Raw genomic sequence first — 12552 nt, forward strand, 5'->3', positions numbered from 1 at the left:
ATGTAGGCATGTCACCTCAGCCAGGCTGCATTATATATTCTGTATGTAGGCGTGTCACCTCAGCCAGGCTGCATTATCTATACTGTATGTAGGTGTCACCTCAGCCACGCTGCATTATATATACTGGATGTAGGTGTCACCTCAGCCAGGCTGCATTATATATACTGTATGTAGGTGTCACCTCAGCCAGGCTGCATTATATATACTGTATGTAGGTGTCACCTCAGCCAGGCTGCATTATATATACTGTATGTAGGCGTAGCACCTCAGCCAGGCTGCATTATATATACTGTATGTAGGTGTGTCACCTCAGCCAGGATGCATTATATATACTGTATGTAGGTGTGGCACCTCAGCCAGGCTGCATTATATATACTGTATGTAGGTGTCACCTCAGCCAGGCTGCATTATATATACTGTATGTAGGTGTGTCACCTCAGCCAGGCTACATTATATATACTGTATGTAGGCGTCACCTCAGCCAGGCTGCATTATATATACTGTATGTAGGTGTGTCACCTCAGCCAGGCTGCATTATATATACTGTGTGTAGGTGTGTCACCTCTGCCAGGCTGCATTATATATACTGTATGTAGGTGTCACCTCAGCCACGCTGCATTATATATACTGTATGTAGGTGTGTCACCTCAGCCAGGCTGCATTATATATACTGTATGTAGGTGTGTCACCTCTGCCAGGCTGCATTATATATACTGTATGTAGGTGTCACCTCAGCCAGGCTGCATTATATATACTGTATGTAGGTGTCACCTCAGCCAGGCTGCATTATATATACTGTATGTAGGTGTGTCACCTCAGCCAGGCTGCATTATATATACTGTATGTAGGCGTGTCACCTCAGCCAGGCTGCATTATATATACTGTATGTAGGCGTGTCACCTCAGCCAGGCTGCATTATATATACTGTATTTAGGTGTGTCACCTCAGCCAGGCTGCAGTATATATACTGTATGTAGGTGTGTCACCTCAGCCAGGCTGCATTATATATACTGTATGTAGGCGTGTCACCTCAGCCAGGCTGCATTATATATACTGTATGTAGGCCTGTCACCTCAGCCAGGCTGCATTAGATATACTGTATGTAGGTGTCACCTCAGCCAGGCTGCATTATATATACTGTATGTAGGTGTCACCTCAGCCAGGCTGCATTATATATACTGTATGTAGGTGTGTCACCTCAGCCAGGCTGCATTATATATACTGTATGTAGGTGTGTCACCTCAGCCCGGCTGCATTATATATACTGTATGTAGGCATGTCACCTCAGCCAGGCTGCATTATATATACTATATGTAGGTGTCACCTCAGCCAGGCTGCAGTATATATACTGTATGTAGGTGTGTCACCTCAGCCAGGCTGCATTATATATACTGTATGTAGGTGTGTCACCTCAGCCAGGCTGCATTATATATACTGTATGTAGGCGTCACCTCAGCCAGGCTGCATTATATATACTATATGTAGGTGTGTCACCTCAGCCACGCTGCATTATATATACTGTATGTAGGCGTGTCACCTCAGTCAGGCTGCATTATATATACTGTATGTAGGCGTGTCACCTCAGCCAGGCTGCATTATATATACTGTATGTAGGTGTCACCTCAGCCAGGCTGCATTATATATACTGCATGTAGGTGTGTCACCTCAGCCAGGCTGCATTATATATACTGTATGTAGGCGTCACCTCAGCCAGGCTGCATTATATATACTATATGTAGGTGTGTCACCTCAGCCACGCTGCATTATATATACTGTATGTAGGCGTGTCACCTCAGTCAGGCTGCATTATATATACTGTATGTAGGTGTCACCTCAGCCAGGCTGCATTATATATACTCTATGTAGGTGTCACCTCAGCCAGGCTGCATTATATATACTGCATGTAGGTGTGTCACCTCAGCCAGGCTGCATTATATATACTGTATGTAGGCGTGTCACCTCAGCCAGGCTGCATTATATATACTGTATGTAGGTGTGGCACCTCAGCCAGGCTGCATTATATATACTGTATGTAGGTGTGTCACCTCAGCCAGGCTGCATTATATATACTGTATGTAGGTGTCACCTCAGCCAGGCTGCATTATATATACTGTATGTAGGTGTCACCTCAGCCAGGCTGCATTATATATACTATATGTAGGTGTCACCTCAGCCAGGCTGCATTATATATACTGTATGTAGGCGTGTCACCTCAGCCAGGCTGCATTATATATACTGTATGTAGGCGTCACCTCAGCCAGGCTGTATTATATATACTGTATGTAGGCGTGTCACCTCAGCCAGGCTGTATTATATATACTGTATGTAGGCGTGTCACCTCAGCCAGGCTGCATTATATATACTGTATGTAGGTGTGTCACCTCAGCCAGGCTGCATTATATATACTGTATGTAGGTGTCACCTCAGCCAGCCTGTATTATATATACTGTATGAAGGTGTCACCTCAGCCAAGCTGCATTATATATACTGTATGTAGGTGTCACCTCTGCCAGGCTGTATTATATATACTGTATGTAGGTGTCACCTCAGCCAGGCTGCATTATATATACTGTATGTAGGTGTCACCTCTGCCAGGCTGTATTATATATACTGTATGTAGGCGTGTCACCTCAGCCAGGCTGCATTATATATACTATATGTAGGTGTCACCTCAGCCAGGCTGCATTATATATACTGTATGTAGGCGTCACCTCAGCCAGGCTGCATTATATATACTGTATGTAGGTGTTACCTCAGCCAAGCTGCATTATATATACTGTATGTAAGGTGTTACCTCAGCCAGGCTGCATTATACATACTGTATGTAGGTGTGTCACCTCAGCCAGGCTGCAGTATATATACTGTATGTAGGTGTCACCTCAGCCAGGCTGCATTATATATACTGTATGTAGGCGTGTCACCTCAGCCAGGCTGTATTATATATACTGTATGTAGGCGTGTCACCTCAGCCAGGCTGCATTATATATACTGTATGTAGGTGTCACCTCAGCCAGGCTGCATTATCTATACTGTATGTAGGTGTGTCACCTCAGCCAGGCTGCATTATATATACTGTATGTAGGCGTGTCACCTCAGCCAGGCTGCATTATATTTACTGTATGTAGGTGTCACCTCAGCCAGGCTGTATTATATATACTGTATGTAGGTGTCACCTCAGCCAGGCTGCATTATATATACTGTTTGTAGGTGTGTCACCTCAGCCAGGCTGCATTATATATACTGTATGTAGGCGTGTCACCTCAGCCAGGCTGCATTATATTTACTGTATGTAGGTGTCTCCTCAGCCATGCTGCATTATATATACTGTATGTAGGCGTGTCACCTCAGCCAGGCTGCATTATATATACTGTATGTAGGCGTGTCACCTCAGCCAGGCTGCATTATATATACTGTATGTAGATGTGTCACCTCAGCCAGGCTGCATTATATGTACTGTATGTAGGTGTCACCTCAGCCAGGCTGTATTATATATACTGTATGTAGGCGTGTCACCTCAGCCAGGCTGCATTATATATACTGTATGTAGGCGTGTCACCTCAGCCAGGCTGCATTATATATACTGTATGTAGGTGTCACCTCAGCCAGGCTGCATTATATATACTGTATGTAGGCATGTCACCTCAGCCAGGCTGCATTATATATACTGTATGTAGATGTGTCACCTCAGCCAGGCTGCATTATATGTACTGTATGTAGGTGTCACCTCAGCCAGGCTGTATTATATATACTGTATGTAGGCGTGTCACCTCAGCCAGGCTGCATTATATATACTGTATGTAGGCGTGTCACCTCAGCCAGGCTGTATTATATATACTGTATGTAGGCGTGTCACCTCAGCCAGGCTGCATTATATATACTGTATGTAGGCGTGTCACCTCAGCCAGGCTGCAGTATATATACTGTATGTAGGCGTGTCACCTCAGCCAGGCTGCATTATATATACTGTATGTAGGTGTCACCTCAGCCAGGCTGCATTATACATACTGTATGTAGGTGTGTCTCCTCAGCCACGCTGCATTATATATACTGTATGTAGATGTGTCACCTCAGCCAGGCTGCATTATATGTACTGTATGTAGGTGTCACCTCAGCCAGGCTGCATTATATATACTGTATGTAGGCGTGTCACCTCAGCCAGGCTGCATTATATATACTGTATGTAGGTGTTACCTCAGCCAGGCTGCATTATATTTACTGTATGTAGGTGTCACCTCAGCCAGGCTGCATTATATATACTGTATGTAGGTGTGTCACCTCAGCCAGGCTGCATTATATATACTGTATGTAGGCGTGTCACCTCAGCCAGGCTGCATTATATATACTGTATGTAGGCGTGTCACCTCAGCCAGGCTGCATTATATATACTGTATGTAGATGTGTCACCTCAGCCAGGCTGCATTATATATACTGTATGTAGATGTGTCACCTCAGCCAGGCTGCATTATATATACTGTATGTAGGCGTGTCACCTCAGCCAGGCTGCATTATATATACTGTATGTAGGTGTCACCTCAGCCAGGCTGCATTATATATACTGTATGTAGGTGTGTCACCTCAGCCAGGCTGCATTATATATACTGTATGTAGGCGTGTCACCTCAGCCAGGCTGCATTATATATACTGTATGTAGGCGTGTCACCTCAGCCAGGCTGCATTATATATACTGTATGTAGGTGTGTCACCTCAGCCAGGCTGCAGTATATATACTGTATGTAGGCGTGTCACCTCAGCCAGGCTGCATTATATATACTGTATGTAGGCGTGTCACCTCAGCCAGGCTGCATTATATATACTGTATGTAGGCGTGTCACCTCAGCCAGGCTGCATTATATATACTGTATGTAGGCGTGTCACCTCAGCCAGGCTGCATTATATATACTGTATGTAGGCGTGTCACCTCAGCCAGGCTGCATTATATATACTGTATGTAGGCGTGTCACCTCAGCCAGGCTGCATTATATTTACTGTATGTAGGTGTCACCTCAGCCACGCTGCATTATATATACTGTATGTAGGTGTGTCACCTCAGCCAGGCTGCATTATATATACTGTATGTAGGTGTCACCTCAGCCAGGCTGCATTATATATACTGTATGTAGGTGTGTCACCTCAGCCAGGCTGCATTATATATACTGTATGTAGGCGTGTCACCTCAGCCAGGCTGCATTATATATACTGTATGTAGGCGTGTCACCTCAGCCAGGCTGCATTATATATACTGTATGTAGATGTGTCACCTCAGCCAGGCTGCATTATATGTACTGTATGTAGGTGTCACCTCAGCCAGGCTGTATTATATATACTGTATGTAGGCGTTTCACCTCAGCCAGGCTGCATTATATATACTGTATGTAGGCGTGTCACCTCAGCCAGGCTGCATTATATATACTGTATGTAGGTGTGTCACCTCAGCCAGGCTGCATTATATGTACTGTATGTAGGCGTGTCACCTCAGCCAGGCTGCATTATACATACTGTATGTAGGCATGTCACCTCAGCCAGGCTGCATTATATATACTGTATGTAGGTGTGTCACCTCAGCCAGGCTGCATTATATATACTGTATGTAGGTGTGTCACCTCAGCCAGGCTGCATTATATATACTGTATGTAGATGTGTCACCTCAGCCAGGCTGCATTATATATACTGTATGTAGGTGTGTCACCTCAGCCAGGCTGCATTATATATACTGTATGTAGGTGTGTCACCTCAGCCAGGCTGCATTATATATACTGTATGTAGGTGTGTCACCTCAGCCAGGCTGTTTTATATATACTGTATGTAGGTGTGTCACCTCAGCCAGGCTGCATTATATGTACTGTATGTAGGTGTCACCTCAGCCAGGCTGCATTATATATACTGTATGTAGGCGTCACCTCAGCCAGGCTGCATTATATATACTGTATGTAGGCGTCACCTCAGCCAGGCTGTATTATATATACTGTATGTAGGTGTGTCACCTCAGCCAGGCTGCATTATATATACTGTATGTAGGTGTGTCACCTCAGCCAGGCTGCATTATATATACTGTATGTAGGTGTGTCACCTCAGCCAGGCTGCATTATATATACTGTATGTAGGTGTGTCACCTCAGCTAGGCTGCATTATATGTACTGTATGTAGGTGTCACCTCAGCCAGGCTGCATTATATATACTGTATGTAGGCGTGTCACCTCAGCCAGGCTGCATTATATATACTGTATGTAGGCGTCACCTCAGCCAGGCTGTATTATATATACTGTATGTAGGCGTCACCTCAGCCAGTCTGCATTATATATACTGTATGTAGGCGTGTCACCTCAGCCAGGCTGCATTATATATACTGTATGTAGGCGTCACCTCAGCCAGGCTGCATTATATATACTGTATGTAGGCGTCACCTCAGCCAGGCTGCATTATATATACTGTATGTAGGCGTGTCACCTCAGCCAGGCTGCATTATATATACTGTATGTAGGCGTCACCTCAGCCAGGCTGCATTATATATACTGTATGTAGGTGTGTCACCTCAGCCAGGCTGCATTATATATACTGTATGTAGGCGTCACCTCAGCCAGGCTGCATTATATATACTGTATGTAGGTGTGTCACCTCAGCCAGGCTGCATTATATGTACTGTATGTAGGTGTCACCTCAGCCAGGCTGCATTATATATACTGTATGTAGGTGTGTCACCTCAGCCAGGCTGCATTATATATACTGTATGTAGGTGCGTCACCTCAGCCAGGCTGTATTATATATACTGTATGTAGGTGTGTCACCTCAGCCAGGCTGCATTATATATACTGTATGTAGGTGTGTCACCTCAGCCAGGCTGCATTATATATACTGTATGTAGGTGTCACCTCAGCCAGGCTGCATTATATATACTGTATGTAGGTGTGTCACCTCAGCCAGGCTGCATTATATATACTGTATGTAGGTGTCACCTCAGCCAGGCTGCATTATATATACTGTATGTAGGTGTGTCACCTCAGCCAGGCTGCATTATATGTACTGTATGTAGGTGTGTCACCTCAGCCAGGCTGCATTATATGTACTGTATGTAGGCGTCACCTCAGCCAGGCTGTATTATATATACTGTATGTAGGCGTGTCACCTCAGCCAGGCTGCATTATATATACTGTATGTAGGTGTCACCTCAGCCAGGCTGCATTATATTACATGCAAAGAAAAAAGTCTATTTGCGCTGATAAGACACAATTAATTGATAAAGTAGAGTAGAATATATCATTAATAATATATATTTTTTTATTGAACATCAGATTATTCTATTCTACTTCCTAAATTAATGGTGTCTTATCAGCACATATAGACTTTTTTCTTTGCACATATATGTACACCATAGTATGTGATGGTGTAGGTGTGTATTCACAAGCACATGTCATTGTGCTGATATTAAGAAAAAATATTTTGGTCATTTGACTGCAAGATTATAGAGATATATATGTATTCATTAGCGCCTAATGTCTTGTTTTTGCATTATATGTACAGCCACGTTATATACCCTGTACTGGTATGTCCTCATGTGATGGGATTTGTTTGTGTATCTGCAGCTTCCAGTTTCGTATAGATGAATGTATTAAGCAGATGTCCGAGATTCTGGTTCACGTGAAGGGCACTGGAAACATACCAGCAAATGCCAGGAACACTGTGGCACAGGATGCAGACAATGTCCTCCGCCCATTAATGGATTTCTTGGATGGAAAGTGAGTAGAAAATAGCTATTCTGAGATACTAATATTGTACAAGTGTGATATACGGTACATCCGGCATTGCACATTCCTCTATAGCACCTCCCTGGGTAGTTCCCCATTCAGCATTCTCCCCGATCAGCAGCCCGGATCAGTGTCACACAGAAAGCGCTCCCCTCCCATCCTCACCGGTGTCTCTGACCGTCTGCCATAGAAAGAATTCGGTGTCACATAGAAAGCGTTCCCCTCACATTCTCACCGGTGTCTCTGACCATCTGCCATAGAAAGAACTCGGTGTCACACAGAAAGCGTTCCCCTCAAATCCTCACCGGTGTCCCTGACCGTCTGCCATAGAAAGAATTTGGTGTCACATAGAGAGCGTTCCCGTCAGATCCTCACCAGTGTCCCTGACCGTCTGCCATAGAAAGAATTCGGTATCTCACAGAAAGCGTTCCCCTCATATCCTCACCGGTGTCTCTGACAGTCTGCCATAGAAAGAACTCGGTGTCACACAGAAAGCGTTCCCCTCATATCCTCACCGGTGTCTCTGACAGTCTGCCGTAGAAAGAATTTGGTGTCACATAGAGAGCGTTCCCGTCAGATCCTCACCAGTGTCCCTCACCGTCTGCCATAGAAAGAATTTGGTGTCTCACAGAAAGCGTTCCCCTCACATCCTGACCGGTGTCCCCGACCGTCTGCCATAGAAAGAATTCAGTGTCTCACAGATAGCGTTCCCCTCACATCCTGACCGGTGTCCCCGACCGTCTGCCATAGAAAGAATTCAGTGTCTCACAGATAGCGTTCCCCTCACATCCTCACCGGTGTCCCCGACCGTCTGCCATAGAAAGAATTCAGTGTCTCACAGATAGCGTTCCCCTCACATCCTCACCGGTGTCCCTAACCATCTGCCATAGAAAGAATTTGGTGTCACACAGAAAGCGTTCCCCTCACATCCTCACCGGTGTCCCTGACCATCTGCCATAGAAAGAATTCTGTGTCACACAGAAAACGTTCCCCTCACATCCTCACCAGTGTCCCTGACTGTCTGCCATAGAAAGCACTCTGTGTCACACAGAAATCGTTCCCCTCACATCCTCACCGGTGTCTCTGACAGTCTGCCATAGAAAGAATTTGGTGTCACACAGAAAGCGTTCCCCTCACATCCTCACCGGTGTCCCTGACCATCTGCCATAGAAAGAATTCTGTGTCACACAGAAAACGTTCCCCTCACATCCTCACCAGTGTCCCTGACTGTCTGCCATAGAAAGCACTCTGTGTCACACAGAAATCGTTCCCCTCACATCCTCACCGGTGTCTCTGACAGTCTGCCATAGAAAGAACTCTGTGTCACACAGAAATCGTGCCCCTCACATCCTCACCGGTGTCTCTGACAGTCTGCCATAGAAAGAACTCTGTGTCACACAGAAAGCGTTCCCCTCACATCCTCACCGGTGTCTCTGACAGTCTGCCATAGAAAGAACTCGGTGTCACACAGAAAGCGTTCCCCTCACATCCTCACCAGTGTCCCTGACCGTCTGCCATAGAAAGAACTCTGTGTCACATAGAGCGCGTTCCCCTCACATCCTCACCGGTGTACCTGACAGCCTGCCATAGAAAGAACTCTGTGTCACACAGAAAGCGTTCCCCTCACATCCTCACCGGTGTCTCTGACAGTCTGCCATAGAAAGAATTTGGTGTCACGTAGAGAGCGTTCCCCTCACATCCTCACCGGTGTCTCTGACAGTCTGCCATAGAAAGAATTTGGTGTCACGTAGAGAGCGTTCCCGTCACATCCTGACCGGTGTCCCTGACCATCTGCCATAGAAAGAACTCGGTGTCACACAGAAAGCGTTCCCCTGACATCCTCACTGGTGTCCCTGACAGTCTGCCATAGAAAGTATTTGGTGTCACATAGAGAGCGTTCCCGTCACATCCTCACCGGTGTCCCTGACAGTCTGCCATAGAAAGAACTCGGTGTCACACAGAAAGCGTTCCCCTGACATCCTCACTGGTGTCCCTGACAGTCTGCCATAGAAAGTATTTGGTGTCACATAGAGAGCGTTCCCGTCACATCCTCATCGGTGTCCCTGACAGTCTGCCATAGAAAGTATTTGGTGTCACATGGAGAGTGTTCCCCTCAAATCCTCACCGGTGTCTCTGACAGTCTGCCATAGAAAGAACTCGGTGTCTCACAGAAAACGTTCCCCTCACATCCTCACCGGTGTCCCTGACCGTCTGCCATAGAAAGAATTTGGTGTCACATAGAGAGTGTTCCCCTCACATCCTCACCGGTGTCCCCGACCATCTGCCATAGAAAGAATTCGGTCACACAGAAAACATTCCCCTCACATCCTCACCGGTGTCTCTGACAGTCTGCCATAGAAAGAATTTGGTGTCACGTAGAGAGCGTTCCCGTCACATCCTGACCGGTGTCCCTGACCATCTGCCATAGAAAGAACTCGGTGTCACACAGAAAGCGTTCCCCTGACATCCTCACTGGTGTCCCTGACAGTCTGCCATAGAAAGTATTTGGTGTCACATAGAGAGCGTTCCCGTCACATCCTCACCGGTGTCCCTGACAGTCTGCCATAGAAAGTATTTGGTGTCACATGGAGAGTGTTCCCCTCAAATCCTCACCGGTGTCTCTGACAGTCTGCCATAGAAAGTATTTGGTGTCACATAGAGAGCGTTCCCCTCACATCCTCACCGGAGTCCCTGACCGTTTGCCATAGAAAGAATTTGGTGTCACATAGAGAGCGTTCCCCTCACATCCTCACCGGAGTCCCTGACCGTTTGCCATAGAAAGAATTTGGTGTCACATAGAGAGCGTTCCCGTCACATCCTGACCGGTGTCCCTGACCATCTGCCATAGAAAGAACTCGGTGTCTCACAGAAAATGTTCCCCTCACATCCTCACCGGTGTCCCCGACCGTCTGCCATAGAAAGTATTTGGTGTCACATAGAGAGCGTTCCCCTGACATCCTCACCGGTGTCCCTGACAGTCTGCCATAGAAAGTATTTGGTGTCACATAGAGAGTGTTCCCCTCACATCCTCACCGGTGTCCCCGACCGTCTGCCATAGAAAGAACTCGGTGTCACACAGAAAGCATTCCCCTCACATCCTCACCGGTGTCCCAGAACAGAAAACGTTACATTGTTGCAGCCACAAGTGTTTGTCCCTGGTCTCCACAGCCTGACGCTGTTTGCCACCGTGTGTGAGAAGACTGTGCTGAAACGCGTCCTGAAGGACCTTTGGAGGGTTGTGATGAACACGATGGAGAAGATGATTGTCCTGCCGCCCCTGACGGATCAGTCGGTGAGTGCATATGAAATGGCGGATTAGGGGTCACCGTGCAGCCGTGACGGACAGCCCTGGATCTCCTGGAAAGTGTCCCAGCACAGCTGAGATGTTCCGGACTGCCCAGCTTACAGGGACTATAGGGCCTGTGAGCGGCAGCTGGGGAGAAGAGTCACCTGGCAGACGGCCTTCCCCAGAACACATCTGCCACTCGTGTGGCCTCTCGCTGGCGTGTCATGTGTATAGAAGTGTACTGATAGTGTCACATATGTAGTGTTAGACTCTCAGACGATGGTTTGTCCCGTTCTGTCGGTGACGCTGGGTTCTGACATTCTCAGAGCATGAAGATGATTTATTTTCTGTTCCTCCAGCAAAAGAGCTGACCAGGGCTGCTCATTGGTGTTGTCCCTGCCCAGGTCCAGCTACTGGCATCACTGATGGGGAGGGTACTGGTCAGGTCCACAGTGGAAGGTCAGAAATACTCTGCGGTGCAGTCTCCTTGCAGTACGTTCCTGTAATGTGTATTGGGGGGAAGGGGGGTGCAGTACGTTCCTGTAATGTGTATTGAGAGGAAGGGGGGTGCAGTATGTTCCTGTAATGTGGGGAAGGGGGGTGCAGTACGTTCCTGTAATGTGTATTGGGGGTAAGGGGGGGCGCAGTACGTCCCTGTAATGTGTATTGGGGGGGAGGGGGGGTGCAGTACGTTCCTGTAATGTGTATTGGGGGGAAGGGGGGCGCAGTACGTTCCTGTAATGTATATTGGGGGGGAAGGGGGGGGTGCAGTATGTTCCTGTAATGTGTATTGGGGGGAAGGGGGGTGCAGTACGTCCCTGTAATGTGTATTGGGGGGGAGGGGGGGTGCAGTACGTTCCTGTAATGTGTATTGGGGGGAAGGGGGGCGCAGTACGTTCCTGTAATGTGTATTGGGGGGAAGGGGGGGCGCAGTACGTTCCTGTAATGTGTATTGGAGGGAAGGGGGGGCGCAGTACATTCCTGTAATGTGTATTGGGGGGAAGGGGAGTGCAGTATGTTCCTGTAATGTGTATTGGGGGGAAGGGGGGGGCGCAGTACGTTCCTGTATTGGGGGGAAGGGGTGGTGCAGTACGTTCCTGTAATGTGTATTGGGGGGAAAGGGGGGGCGCAGTACGTTCCTGTAATGGGGGAAGGGGGGTGCAGTACGTTCCTGTAATGTGTATTGGGGGGAAGGGGGGTGCAGTACGTTCCTGTAATGTGTATTGGGGGGAAAGGGGGGGCGCAGTACGTTCCTGTAATGTGTATTGGGGGGAAGGGGGGTGCAGTACGTTCCTGTAATGTGTATTGGGGGGAAGGGGGTGCAGTACATTCCTTTAATGTGTATTGGGGGGAAGGGGGGTGCATGTAGTACGTTCCTGTAATGTGTATTGGGGGGAAAGGGGGGTGCAGTACGTTCCTGTAATGTGTATTGGGGGGAAAGGGGGGGTGCAGTACGTTCCTGTAATGTGTATTGGGGGGAAAGGGGGTGTGCAGTACGTTCCTGTAATGTGTATTGGGGGGAAAGGG

At 47.4% G+C, this 12552-nt stretch overlaps 1 protein-coding gene across 3 annotated transcripts in view; it reads left to right on the forward strand.

Moving 5' to 3' along the window:
* The window catches only part of LOC148481366 (protein unc-13 homolog B-like), a 296399-nt gene that overhangs the window by 262022 nt on the left and 21825 nt on the right, over positions 1–12552 (forward strand). For all 3 annotated transcript variants that reach the window (XM_088453621.1, XM_088453622.1, XM_088453623.1), the window contains exons 25-26: positions 7578–7730; positions 10908–11031. In XM_088453621.1, the coding sequence (XP_088309747.1) occupies positions 7578–7730; positions 10908–11031 (277 nt within the window). The remainder of the gene's footprint in view (positions 1–7577; positions 7731–10907; positions 11032–12552) is intronic.

The sequence above is a fragment of the Taudactylus pleione genome, unplaced genomic scaffold, assembly GCF_031769625.1.
Source record: "Taudactylus pleione unplaced genomic scaffold, aTauple2 ptg000584l, whole genome shotgun sequence".
Lineage (NCBI taxonomy): Eukaryota > Metazoa > Chordata > Amphibia > Anura > Myobatrachidae > Taudactylus > Taudactylus pleione.